Source organism: Helicoverpa armigera, chromosome 4 (assembly GCF_030705265.1).
Source record: "Helicoverpa armigera isolate CAAS_96S chromosome 4, ASM3070526v1, whole genome shotgun sequence".
Taxonomy (NCBI): domain Eukaryota; kingdom Metazoa; phylum Arthropoda; class Insecta; order Lepidoptera; family Noctuidae; genus Helicoverpa; species Helicoverpa armigera.
The window spans coordinates 12,155,033-12,170,404 of NC_087123.1; the positions used below are offsets into that span (position 1 = coordinate 12,155,033).

The window sequence follows — 15,372 nt, forward strand, 5'->3', positions numbered from 1 at the left end:
GCTGTTAGGGCACGAAGGTAGGAGACGTAACCCTGAACTGCCTTTTAGTAAACCCATCGAGTTTGGGCTCGTTGAATTTGTCTTGACGAGTTCTCTTCATGTTTCTGATTGACGAGAACCTGATGCTGGAAATGGGATGTGGCGGATGAAACCCTGGAATACCGGAATGAAACGGATAAACCGATTTATATTTTTGCTGAAAATCTAGAATGTCCAAAGGTCTTTATTGTTTCCCAATCGAGCCAGTTTGTCATGAGGATTATTAAACAGCTTCCTTTAGCCGAGATCGCATATAGCGACCCCATCTTAAGATAAAATAAATTAAATTAAAGAAGGAAAAATTAAGGAGCTCTTTTAAAAAGCATGAAATAAAATAAAATTATAAATTTAAAAAAACCCCCGACCCAAAAAAGTAAACCCTATAAAAAGCAAAAAATAACTTTTAACACTACGTAAACTAAATTTTGACGTGTCGGGGGACCGCTTTCTACCTTCATAAATACTTACATAAATCAAATGATACCTACCTAATTACAACATTCGTTTAAAAAAAAAACACGTATCTAAAGTAATGAATTAGAGCGGTCCCCCGACACGACAAAATTTAGTTTACGTAGTGTTAAAAGTTATTTTTTGCTTTTTATAGGGTTTACTTTTTTGGGTCGGGGGTTTTTTTAAATTTATAATTTAATTTTTACAGGAAACCTAAGAGACCTTTAAGTTTTCTGGGAAATAAATAACATTTATATTGGCGTTTTAAGGCCTTCAAATCTGATAATATTTCACATACACAAACAGAAACAAAGTCACTATTAACAAATGCAGCGCGCGCCCCACCATAGCAAGACAGTGTGTGCCCCACCTAACCCCGCATAGCACTAGTGTTAAAGTTGACTATTTTTATTCAAGCTCGCTTGTTATGAGAATAAATCGCGCGTCGAGACAACACATTGAATTGTGCTCGTCTTTTAGCCAACGTTAGGGATGTTGCACATTCAGTTTATAGTTTATTGAATGTCCCATTTTATGCCACTTCTGTAAACTATAAGATGTCATGTTTATGTCAGTAGTAGAGGAAGTTTAGTGTGGGAAAAGAATGTTCGTTGCGTTTTTATTAAGTGGAAATATTTTCAGTTGGTTCTGATTAAGACTCCCAGTGGAATTTTATACATTTCTCGAATCAATGTTTAAAACACTCGTTAAAAGCACACTTACCTTTCAGGTTTCTGCAAGAAGTCATCATAAATTAATATCTTATAAGATTTTCTTCTAGGGAAATTTTCCAAAGGAATACGAAATTCAGCCTTTATTCTATGGATACCCGTTAACATAAAAATTGATTATCTACCTTAGTCACCACTATAAATTGAAGATCTTTCCTATAATCCCACAAATGTACTAACTCCTTAACACTAAAATATCTGCGCCTGATATTTTCTCCGCAGTTTCCGTTATCTTATAGAGCGCAATAAATACTTCAAGTCGACCGTCACAACGGGGCATCTTCGTATGATTGCACACTTCATAAATAAAAATAAACTTAATGCTTGATACAAATACCTATGTGTGTTGCTTGAGTGTGCATATTAAAAAAGTTTCTGTACACGTAATGATGAAGTAATGTGATTTGATGTAAGGATAGTTGATAAAGAAAATATGTAGAGTAAATCTTTCACATTTGAAATTTTAATACTCTAGCTTTGCTTAGGCAAAGCGTACACATGATGCAGAAGCACTAGAACTAGGATATATGCCTGAACAAGATGACAGAAAAATACCTAAAAAACAAAAAGCAAGCGCAGAATCTCAAAACAAAAGCAGTAAAGAACGACGAAAGAATGAGTTCAAGTAAATAAAATCAATTGAAAGAACAAAAAGTACAAACATACAGACAGACAAACGGTCAATCAAGCGTCGGAACAACTGCACACATTTAACACACAATCTCGTTAATCCTTTAATTGATGCGACGCTCCGTTTTGTCGCATCGTAATGTTGGCTTGGAACGACTGATGGGATTGCGGAAGATAGAAATATGTATATGCCCCTATAGTTCAGATTCATAGGATTTTTTGAAGAGAATGACGATGAGAATTCAAAAAATGATGTTGTGTCTGAAAAAGCTAATTGTTAACAAAATAGGTTGTGTGCTTTGCATGGTTCTAGTCATAGTAATGACTATTTAAGTGGTTTTGATTGTGATGGATATAGTAATTTAGATGCAATTATGTTTAGATGTATTATATCATCATCTTCCTCCTACCGTTATCCCAATTTTATTTGGGGTTGGCTCAGCAACGGCTTAACGCCATATAGGTACTACCTGGATAAATCAAGATAAGAGCCAACACATAATAATAAAACAACAAAGAAAAAAGCTACAGAAGGTAATAATGAAAACAAACAACACAGACGAACATTCCGACCATAATAGCAGTAGCGAATTAACAGCCAGCGTTAATCCTTTAATTGATGCAACACGACCTCTTGTTCTATACAATCCGATGAACGATTTAAATCGCTGTTTGTTGTCGCTTCGTATCGATTACACTTAGTATCGTTAGTGCCTAATCGATATGCCTATCGATTAAAAGTTCCGGAGTTATATTGACTTTTAAAGTAGTTCTCGATAATTTTACTTTATTGTTTTTAGAGTTTGTTTGCTTCGGTGTATTGTCTCTTTTATTGCCTGCATTATTCATTTGTTTGATTAGTTGAAATATAACTGTTATCCTTCTTTGTCTCTTATTTAGAACTATAATTTTGATTTCTACCACACACGTAGGTGTACTTGGAAATATTCTCATGGCAAACCAAACAATTATTATTGTTTTTTGCACACTTAACAATTAATACACAAGAAACAAAGACAGTTTATGTACGACGGCGAGCTTAACCCAGAATTGGGTTTTCTTCACAAACAATATTGAAAATTTCAAAAGCTGTTCTCAGAATGTGTGTGCTTAGACCAATCATTCACGGTTCTTTCAAGAAAATCTATTCAATTCCAATCAACGGTCAATTACAAAGAAAGTTTATCTAACACTCGCTAAACTTACTTGAAATTGTCGTTTCCAACAACCAACGGTTTCTATTTACCAGTCAATCAATCACATAATAGCATAGCTGTACAGAATCGTCAATAGCAGTAGTTTTCACACTAGTGCGGTGTCAATTTTATGTAAATAAACATAGGGCAGCCACTGTTATTACTGACAACGTGTCTATAGTAAATAACGGCGATGTGAGAATGTCCCGGTGACTGGAAACTATCAATTATTGTTGCACTGCGGTGGACGAGGCCTTGACTTTGGCGGGTTGGGGTGTTAATTTATTGATTTGTTGCTCGAATTATGTCACCTATCTCTAAAAATCTGGCTGAGATTCTAGGGAGAGCCAGGATTAATGACGATGAGCACTGTATAAACGTAATTGCTCAAGAACATGGTTTATAAACTGCCAGCCAACTGACTGCCAACTTTTTGATTCTTGGTGTGCAACGGAAAAGCTAGATTCCAAACTTTGTAAACATAAGGGATGAACATAAAACTTTCTTAAATTAACCTTATTTACGAATATACCTGAGTGATCCTGTATTATGAAGAGCACGCGGTTGAAAAGGCGACTTTAATAAATCTGATACATGTTTTCAAAATACGGCTCAAAACTATTTTTTGCTTAGTACAATAACTCCAAAACGTCCCCTAAAAACACCAACCTCCCTAAAACACCAAAAACAAACACAAAATTACCACCTACAAAACCAGCCGAATCTTCGAGCACCAAATTCGATCCATTTATCATTCAAATATTAGCAATCCAAATCGCGCCCTTCATGGCCACTTGCGATCTGCTCTGCAAACGTTAATTAGCAGGAGGCAGCAATTTGCGGTCTTCAAATTGACTGACTGACTGAGTCAGTGTTTGAGGCCTGATCGGTTCCTGCTGCTGCCAATTATGTAGTTTGTGCTTTTATGAATTGTTCATTTGGTTGATGTTAATGTTTTGTAGTTTTAGGGCAGTTGAAGTTAGCCGTGACATAACGTGACAAATAATGGGGCTGTTTTTGTAGAGGGCATTCAAACTAGGTTCTTAACCAACTTTTTGTAGGATTGCTATTCAGTATATTTTCACCGATTTATGGGACTTGGGCGGGCAGCCAAAGTGTGTTACTTGCTTATTTTAAATAATCAGAATTAAAAAGATCGTTAAGATAAGCTTCATCTTTAAACATTTGTCTATTAGATTTCCAAGAATAAAATTACAGCAACGATGAATGACTTATTAAAGGTACGAATATTAATATCAACCAATATCGAGAAAACCTTTGGCGTTCCCCATAAATGATCGTGATGATCGTGTTAGCTTACGCATGTCAATATCATTACATGCGAATTATCTGCTTCAGCTCACAGAAGCAAATCTAATCAAATTGGTATAGCAGGTATATGGATTGTCATCTCAGTCAGCTCAACCATTAGAAGGCAGTATTGCAGTTATGAAATATCTTGGTACTTAAAACACTAAGATTTAAGCTTATTTGATGCAAGTATATTGTGGACGATTCCTAAGTGTGGATGTTTGGTCATTATGAAAAGAAAGATCAATAACTAAAGGATATTGCTTGGGAAACAATAAATAGGTACTTATACATAGATGACTTTTCGAAATGTCCCCTAAATCGCGCAAGAAAGTCACTATCCTCCAAAATAGAGATAGAAATCCCAAATTCATAGCGTAACATGCACAAAAACTTGGCGGTACCATCAATCAGGAGGGGTTGGGGGGTAGACAGTAAACACGGTATTTGTATGCATTTCGCTGCATTCAATATGCAAGCAATCGCGCACTCTTGCCATTTGCTACTAAATGTACGGCAGTTTTTGGTACTTGTTTTCCGGAATAGAGTAAGGAAATGTAAGACATCGTTTTCGTAATGCATTGGTTAGCGTGTGTGGAATTTATATGATTGTAACTAATACAGAGATTGTCTTGGTTCTCTAGATAAAAGAAAGTCGGAATATGACTATGGAAATAAGGATTCAGAAAAATGAATAATATCCCGCTTCTAATTTTATTTTAACTGCTGGAATGGCTCCAGTGCTCCAATTTCCGACTTATTTTGTTTTGTGTCTGTTAAAGAAAAGTTCGTAAAAATACCTTCGCATTTTAGGTGGATAAAATAATGGTGAAAATTTATCTCCCCTAACAAGTCCCCGTCCAACAACAAACATTTAAAATCAAATCCATCACCTTATTGCAGATCCAAAACTTTCTCAAATACACTACCTCACGCCCCTAGTACCTACACAATTTTCAAACAATTTCCCATCAAGCAAAAATCACCCTTAACGCTATTAATATAAAATGAATTAAACCTGTAAACGTAATTGGTGGTAATGCCAACTTATTTCCGCAATTACTGCAGGCTAAATCAGTCTTTATTGCCTCTGCGTTAAGGTGTAATGAAGTGGTAAATAAGATGTGGCATGTCAGTGGACCCTCGTTGCATTGTTTGGGAAGACGTTTAGGAAGAATGTCGCAGCGATTTCGGATATGTCAGTCGCGGCCGCCTGTCACGTCATGTGGCAGTCTTGGGGACGACTGGGGCAATGAAAAACGCGATTTTACTCAAGACCCCAAAGTTCTCCTATCTTAGCACCTATTAACTTCTTGAGACTACTCTACTTTTGAAAATTTTTAATAAATCGAAAATGAACTTCGTCGTTACAGATTAATTCATCCACTGCTGGACAAAGGCCTACCCCCTAAGGTGGATTTGCCAATACCCACCGAGTAGGAAACAGTTTTTGCTGGCCAAATAATCTCTTTTATTGCACAAATCAAATCCTTTGGTAGTTTGACGATGAAATCAAAAAGCACTTTGATGATATAGACAACTTAAATTGCAGCTTAATTTCGACTGGACCCTTAAAAGTTTTGCACTTCACAAAACGCTGTACTAGTGGCCTACAAAATCCGTCGTCTTCCCTACCATCAAGTGATTGCTTACAGTACGAGGGTAGATTGAATAACGTTTTGTTTATTTTTCTTCGTCCCGCCGTAAACAATAGTCTCCGGTTTCCCAGATTATAGAATATAAGCCTGTTCTAAGCCGTTGATTATGTTTTCGTGTTCCTACTAAGTGACACTGACTGAAGTTTTTAAAACAATGGACGATAGGACGAGAATATGAAACATCTAAGTAAATAACAAATGAATAAATCTAAACGCTTGTGTGTTGCTAAGCGCTTATTTGAAAACGACTGAATCAATTTAGATTTGGTGCAAAATAATGAATTTTAATGAGAATATTTTAAGTCCATATTTAAGTACATGTTACATTGTCTAGAACAGCTATATCGTTTGTTTGATCTATAAATAGTTTACTTATTAGTCATATTCATCAATATTTCGATTATTTAAACAATTATTAAAAAATAATATTTACGTTTGCCGTCTGTTACTCAAGGTTCAGACAAAATAAATACATACTGTGTTTTTTTTCACGTGTATGCACTGCAATATATGTATATTTGTTTAGTTAAAAAAATATATTATAATTCCATAAAATATATTGGATATTTTTGTTCGCGTTCTTACTTTTATGGTGTCTGTACGTCATGTTCTCATAAATAACTAGATTTTCTTTGTTTTAGAAATTGTTTGAGTCATATCTGTGAAGTTTCAAAACTTTTAAGGACAATCCATATATATCTACCAATCTATATAAGGGTAAAACATACGAATAATGTGCAAAACTTGAAACTGTATAAACATTTACATATACTTAAAATGAATAAGAAGCAGGAAATATTTTCATTTTATGAAATAAATGTGAAATGATAAGTCTATTGACACACCTATGTGGTGTTAATATAACATTTAAAAGTAAAATTTAAGTACATAGTGTAATTAAACGTCTGGTATTTTGTACTTAAGTAAATAAAGTAGTATTTAGGGACCAATTACAAATGTTACTCTTCATTAAACCTAAAATAAAAGTAGAAATAATCCACTAGATAAATATGCAACTTACCTTATGCGGTACCCGTCTTGATGCAACTTTGATATAGATGTCATGAACAAAATAGATCAAGAAGCGACATGTAAAGTAGTTGAATACAGTAATTAAGTTAATATAAATAACAGCTCGAATGGATAATGTTATGTTATGGAAGCAGAAAACATTGGTTGATCAGACCACCAATGCGGACAATGGGCCGAAAGAAAAAGAAGAGCAAGAAATAAATACGGAACCTTTAAGTAAAATACAACTCACAGATTCTGTATTAACAATAACACATGTCAACTGACATGTGACTTGCCTCAATCAGCAGGCACGGCAGATATTAAAAGGTGAAAATTTTGGAAACGGCCCCACTCGTCGTCACTCAGCAAGATGGATAAGACATTTATATCTTTTTTAATTATTTCCATCAGTCTGGGCGTTTTAGGAGATTCCTCTTATTACAGCTCATTTTATGGATTAGTACTGAATTCCACTCAAGTAGCTGAGTATACTGCTAACAGTACACTCGCGTAAGTTTTTATTTTGCTATCGATGTATTGAATGTTTTCGAAACCGATTAAAAACACTAGGTGTTTTTTTCTTAGATTCTTTCGAATTTAAAGGCTGAGTTTCAGTCTTGTCTGATTATCCCTCCATTGCCTTTTAGAAGATGTACCGCTTTATTCAACAACTTACCCTGCTTATATAATATGTTTTTCAGAAACTGCACTATTCTTGTCGAAGCCTGCAACTCCACCGAAGGAAGACGCATTGATGGAACCTGCAACAACTTGAACCACCCTTCATATGGTGGTACTCGCACACCCTACTACAGGATATTATCAGCGTCTTATTACAAACCTTCTAAATCAGGTAAAATGACAATATTCATAAATTAAAGACTCAAATTCTTTAAAATTATATCATTTTATAAGTGCTATAAAATGGTTAGAAATATTGTGACTTTAATCTTGATTTTGCAAAATCTGATAAAATCACAAACATCAAGACAATCTTTTTATGAAGAGGAAACAGTGCCCACTTAAAATGTTTATGTAGAACTCACGCCAAATCATATCGTCTTCTTCTTAAAATGGAACATTAAAGTTCATTTCTACCAAGAAAAACCTTAAATCCTATTAACTCCACAGATTTCGAGCCCCGTCACGCTGTAGGAGGTGGTAAACTAAGCGTCACTAGGAAAGTGCGTACTACCATTTATTCTGAAGGTCGTGTCGATGACGAAAACCTCTCTAGCATCATCAATCACTTGGCCGTGTTCTTCGCTACTGATATTACTAACACTCGGGATACCAGTAAGTATTAGTCTCATGGCGTCTACCGCTGAACATAGATCCATTCCTCTATTGATTTTAAAAAAGACCGGTAGGAAGTGACCAGTATGTAGGGCTTACCGGCAACCTATATGAGATTCTCCGACCAACTCGTTAAAGGCCTTCAGCTTTGGCTCCAGTATGAAAACTATAATTGAAAATAAATGATGAAGTTCAAAATCAAGACCACGAGCTAACTCTAAAACAGATTTTTCATCTTCCTTTTAGCAAACTATGTGACATGGAGGCCATACTGTTGCAAAGAAGCAGGCAAAACCGACTACGCTTGCACTCCCAACAAGGTTCCGGCTGATGACTATGTCCACCGTTTCTCTGGGATCCATTGCTTGAACATGACAAGGCCTTTGACTTTCCAAACTTCTGGATGTTTAGCGAATACTACTACGCCTTTGAGGGTAACTTTTATTTGTATTTTGTATGTGCTAACGGAAAGTTTACTAACTCAGCAAGAAGTTTATAAGAACCATACATCATGGCTTCTCTTATTTTGGGCAGAGTAGGACTGATTTTTCACGTTATGCTTGTCATTCGTAGCCATAATCAAATTCAATTTGTTTTCTAATTCTCAGATTGTCGACGCCACGCCTATTTTGGACTTGTCTCCTATATACGGTAACACGGTGGAGCCCGCCAGACGAACCAACTCCAGTGGACAACTCGTCACCGTGACTGCCAATAACAGAACTTTCCCCGATACATGTAAGTACCATACATATTATAATGCATTTGAGCAAAAAGTTGAATAAAGGATCTCTGTAAAAATCAATTAAAGAATCCTGAAGAATAGCTGTTTAGCAATATCAGTTTAAAGTCTTGTGAAAACACGCCAGTAATATTAAACAAAATATTAATTATATTACGATCGGTTCCAGTATTAGATGTCTATAACTTGAAATTGAATTTCTAACACTGTAATTTTCATTCGCTTATTTAGTTTTTGTTTTCCAGCTACCCTCAAACTCCTCCTTGGAATCAATTTTGTGGGCATCATCCTCTTCTGGAACAATCACAACTTTATTGCCTCTGAGCTTGCTACCGTCAACCCTTGCTGGACAGACGACCAGCTGTTCGAGACCGCCAGGGAAATCAACATTGCTTATGGAACTCAAATGTTCTACTATGAACTCATGGCTACTTTGATGGGTAAGTATTCTGCAACGACTTGTTCAGATTTAAGTCAACCTAGGTCAACGACGACTGTTCAATTCTAGAACACTACACACCTATCTTTATATCAATATCAATAACTGAATATTTTAATATACTTCTCTCAATACATGCTTGTATTGTTATTAAAAATACGTATTTATTTAACACTAGCTTTTGCCCGCGGCTTCGCTCCCTTCAACTGCCTTCTCTACTTTACCCTATTTTTTTTCATAAGAACCTTCTCCTGACAATAACAAATACAACAAAAAAAAGAATTAGCCAAATTGGTCCAGGCGTTGTTGAGTTATGCGCTTACCAACACATTTTGCGATTCATTTTTATATTATAGATTAATTTTATTGATTTTTCTACAGGTAAAGATAATTTGATCAACGATGGTATCATATTGAACGGCACTGGATTCAGAGACGTATACAACAGTAGTGTACTTCCACAAATAGCATTGGAGTATCCTGTTGTTTTGAGATGGATGCATTCGCTACAAGATGGAGAATTGAGGTCCGTTAACGATAATTCATTTTTATTTCGACCTCGATTTTTTTTATTTTCAAGAACAGATTCAATAAATAGTGTAACATAATATATCGAAAGATTAATTGATATTTTTATTTGAAGTAGACAGAATATGGTAATATGAATTACACTGCTCATCTTTATGTAAATATAAAAGGAACAAATAAAACTATGCTTCACATACCGTATCTTTCAGAATGTACTACACCAACGGAACATATAAATCAACCTTCCCAATTGTGGACCTCACATCTAATACAGACTTCTTGAAGGAAAATAGTACAATGGATTACGTTACCCAAGGCTTCATCAGACAGCCGACTGGCAACTCAAAGGATTACATTGCAGACCCTGATGTAAGAAAGTTCTTTCATTTATAAAAGTCCTTTTCTCATCTATGTGGCCCTACATTTTCTATCACCATCATTGTTTAGACAAACGAATAGTTATCTTCATTTACTACTTATTTCTTTCCTTATATTTTTACCAGGATAGTGTTTTGATTCCAGATCGTACAAAGAGGTCTCGGAGGCTTACAAAAGTCAAATGACATCATGACAAATGATTTAGCCAAAAATCGTTACTTTGGCTTCCAAGGTTATGTCAGCTATAGAAAGTATTGCTTCGGGGACAATATCACCAGTTTTGATAATTTAACAGACATCATTGATGAAGAGGTAATTTATACAGCTGCACACAATAACGACAAAGTATCTATCAAAAGTATAAAATCTGCGCTCATAGGCAACGTTTAATTTAATGTTTTAAAATTACAGAGGATAACACAGCTCAAAAGTTTGTACGCGAATGTAGCAGACGTTGATCTTCTAGCTGGCATTTGGGTAGAAAGGAAAAAGGCTGATTCTTATGTTCCTCCTACATTCTACTGCATTGTAGCTGAGCAACTGAAGAGGTCACTAGTGTCTGATAGGCATTGGTATGAGAGGAGTACCAGACCTAATGCTTTCACTGCAGGTATGATCTTAACCTATGAGTATCGACGTATCTTCTACATGGTTATCATTTTATATAGCTACAAGTTTATCATGAACGTAGCAGTGTTTCAATCTATTCATTTTTAGCCTAAACGTACTTGTACGAGCTTGTAAATCCCTTCAAATCAGCAAATCACTTACAATTTCTTTGTGTTTTGTTATCAGCTCAACTAGCAGAAATAAGGAAAGCGACTGCAGCTCGCATGCTGTGTGACATCGGTGCAGGAATTACCGAAGTGCAACCCAGAGCTTTTGAATTACCTGGATCAGAGTAAGTATTGTTTCTTATTGCTTTCTATTTTATAGAATCTAGCTAGCTACAATATACTATATAGCTAGAATAATTAATTAATGAAAATTTTATTTATTTTCAGTAACGTGATTGTAAGCTGTGACGAAATACCTGCTCTCAATTACACCATGTGGCAAGATAGCACTTGCACGTAAAGAGAACATGATATTTTGAACTCAAAAGACCCGTTTGGAGGCCGTCACTGTTTTTGTACTTTATGCTTTGTTATTTGTTTTTCTAATCTGCCTATATTTGCAAAACCCTGATTGAGTGATGCATTTGATATTGTATCGTCATGTGTTACCTGTTGTTACCTCGTTTTACCAAAAATCTGTGTTATGTATATGTAGTGCCTTTTTCTGTCCTCTTGATTCTTTGACAGTAAATTCGTTGTTATTAAAGTTATGTATGCGCCAATAAATATTTCATTTAAAACTTGTTTTTTATTTTATGTTCATATTTATAATGGTGTGATTAGTCAAAAAAAAAATTGTTAATCCGGTTTAATTTCAAGTATTAACGAGTCCTCAAATACTGACAGATTTTCCAATAAACCTAAAATAGACGGCAAATCAGAAACAAACAAAATCAAATAACGATAAACAAACTTCGCTAAAACTTTCGATGAATTGACAGTGAAACTAGGTGGGAGTACAAAAGGGCACTTCAAACCCTCCCTGACACTCAAAAAATCGATTCATAACAATGCTCCCATCAAAGTTTAATACCGTCAATCAATATGTTTGAACTAAAATGCAAGGTAGCTTCAAAAAGGGCAAGGGGATCGCTAGGTAAACAGCGGGGCCCACTGCGGGTAATTTACCAATTTACCCCAGCTTTGGTAAGTTAGGGGTTAGATTACTGAAGCTACCACCTGAGGCGCAAAAGTTTGAAGTCAAAAATTAAATGATAATAATCGCTTGAAATATTTTACTGCTTCTGAATTCGTCAACACTTTTGTAGATGTATCAATGTAGGTGGATATTCTGGTGATTCTATAGGTACTTGTTTTTTACAACAAAATTATTGAAATAATCTTCATTGGTGGTTCTTTTTACTCTTGGTCTAACTTGATCCAAAATTATATTTTTTTTTTTACTGATACCCCAAGAATGACAATGCAGATGGGTAGACCATAGGAGAGATTGCAGAACGACCTGGATGCCCACCAATGTGACTGCTGAAACGCCATTGCTTAGAAATGAAAAAATACAGCCTAGAAACCAAAGTTCAGTGTTGCGTACCTACAGCCTACAATTTGAAACCATATATAAGATGTCCGCCTAGCATGGTCCTTATTATTATAATTCATCAAAAAGGCCTTATAGTTGGGCTAAATAATTGAACATTATATGTTGTCCGAAGTTCTCAGTTTCGGAGTTGGTTGCAGTCTGAAGGATAAGTAAATACCGTGATACTGTCGACGCATAGCTGACGGGGTACGCCACGTTGCTATAACTTTATTATACTATTCAAATATTTTATTTTATTCGTGAAATATTAATGACTGCGCTGTAAGGGGTTTATTCTGCCTACTGCATGTAGTGTAGGTTTGTATGTGGTAAATATTGTAAAGTGCCCAAAACCTTACAATACCTGAAACAGAAAGGGGAAAACTTTGAAATGTGGGCTAGTGTACGATTTACGTGTATTAAAATCTTTACTGGAGATGTTGATAATATTGAATTTTGAAGAATATTTAATTCATCCTGTCCTAAGCGTCAGCAGCTATTATCAATTTGTACTTCAAAAAATGTCGTATTTAACAAAGTATCCTAAAAATTACCAATTAGCAATTAAGAGAGTAAAATGAGGTGAGCTTTTCGTCATTTTAGGTAGATTAGTTCCGTATCAACACTAATAGAATAAAGCTAAAGTTCATTTATTTGTGCATGCATGTTGTTAACGCACTAATCGCAGGAACTACTGGCCTGACTGAAGTCATAAAATACTTCAGTGTTAGATAGCCTATTCCTTGAGGAAAGCTCTCTGCAATTTTTTACACATTACAATAAGTGTTTCTCATAGGACGCGGATGACACCTCTTTTGAAAACTCCCACTACAGTTTACCTAATAAACTAACTAACCAAGATCCAAGACACAGTTTGTAACAGTAACCGTACAACAAGGTCTCATCGATCGGCTACAAACTCCAAGTGTAAGCGAGCGCAACAGCATGCTAATGTGGAATACGCTTCAAACTTCATCTCTGAACTAAGTGCCGAACTTGAGAGATCATTGAATTCGTTATGGTGATTACTTGCTTTGTTGTAGTTATTATACTGGTCTGTTGAAGGTTTGACTTTAAAATCATCTTCCTAGCATTTTCCGAGCTATCTTGGAGTCAGCTTTCAGTCTAACCAGATGCAGCTAAGTACATGGAGCGACTGCCTGTCTGACTTCCTCAGTCCAGATACCCGGGCAACCGAATACCTCAGACTGATTATCAGACTTACTGACTTCTGACTGCTGAAGCAAATCTATTTGCAAGCCAGCCCATTTCACAAAAAATCTTCCATTTTATTTCTTTGTATTTAAAAGGAAAATTTTCTCATTATAAAACCGTAACAAATCGCCGTTACTTTTTGACTCGTGTTCACAATAAAACAAAGTCGTTGTAATACCAGAATTAATATCAGTGAGTTTCAGTAATAAGGACAGATGGCGCCACTTTGTCTCGCTCAGTGGGGGACGCGGGAATTCTCTAAACTGGTTACTGGGCCATGAGATTTTTCTTGTCAATTTGTACGTAGCGAGGAAAATATGTATCTTTTTGATAATATGGCCGCATATTTTTGTTATAATTGTTGACTTCAATAATGGTAAAGAGTTTTTGTAATTTCTAATGTGTCAAAAAATATCAACAAAATGTAGGGTAGTAGTTTAAAATTATAATATCAAGACGACTGACACCTTAGTCAGCCCGTGATCATGGAGGATGTTTAGCATCCAAAACATCGGGATTAAATAATATTAACGTAACCGCGATAAAATCCGTAAAAGTAGTTTTGTTTAAGTGTCTAATATTTTCTTAAGTGTAAGGTAAAATATATAAGAGAAAACTCTTGTGCAGAAATGAACCATTATTTAAAACATCATTATCAGCCTTTAGCCGTTCACTGCGGAACATGAACTTCCCACAAGAAGCGCTATTACAAAAATTTTATTTAAGAAAAAAAAAATCAGTCCAGGCGTTCTCGAGTAATCAGTAAACATATCCTACTAATATTATAAACGCGAAAGTTTGTATGTATGGATGTATGGATGTTTGTTACTCTTTCACGCAAAAACTACTGAATGGATTTTAATGAAACTTTACAATAATATAGCTTATACATCAGAATAACACATAGGCTACAATTTGTAAACATATTGTTCGAAATACTAAACCTGCGCAGACGAAGTCGCGGGCACCAGCTAGTACCTACATAAAAAAACACAACGAATTGAGAACCTCCTCCTTTTTTTAAAAAAGCAGTATTTTTTCCTAGATTATACAATAATTCCGATATTACAAAGCTATACAGGTACAGAACCTAGTTGAAGTCATAAAGCAAAGCAAATGTTCCTTTACAATGTTGTATGTTTCTGCGTATGAACAATTTGAACTCGCTTCTGAATATCACCGGCTCTAAGCTTTCTATTCCTGGTAAAACTTGCAATCCTACATATAAAGTTATTATTATGAAGATGAGATTGTAGGCAAAATACTAACCGAAATTATCCATTTCAATGACATTATATAAGGCTAATTCTAGAAAGAATCAAAACTTATGCAATCATTGTTAACTAGTATGAATACATGCTTTCGGTACACATTCAATCGAATAAATAGGTAGATAATTCCATTTTAGAAATTTGTAATACACTTATAATTTAAATGGATTACAATTCAAAATATATGCGAGAATGGGCCGAAAGAGGTGAGACATTTTCTTCATATTTGCCACTGAAAGTCAGCTACATACAATTAGGACGAGAGCCGACCCAACATCAGACTACTTCTACAACATCAACAACAGACTACTTCCACA

General features: G+C 35.3%; 1 protein-coding gene across 1 annotated transcript; it reads left to right on the forward strand.

The window, feature by feature from the left end:
- Positions 1-7,367: 7,367 nt before the first annotated feature.
- Positions 7,368-11,760, forward strand: LOC135116842 (peroxidase-like). Its single transcript, XM_064034428.1, has 12 exons — positions 7,368-7,542; positions 7,734-7,885; positions 8,164-8,328; positions 8,575-8,762; positions 8,937-9,066; positions 9,316-9,510; positions 9,891-10,035; positions 10,247-10,406; positions 10,560-10,727; positions 10,827-11,025; positions 11,211-11,316; positions 11,420-11,760. Exons 1-12 carry the CDS (start codon positions 7,403-7,405, stop codon positions 11,490-11,492), a joined length of 1,821 nt encoding a protein of 606 aa, XP_063890498.1. The 5' UTR covers positions 7,368-7,402; the 3' UTR covers positions 11,493-11,760.
- The last annotated feature ends 3,612 nt before the right edge of the window (positions 11,761-15,372 follow it).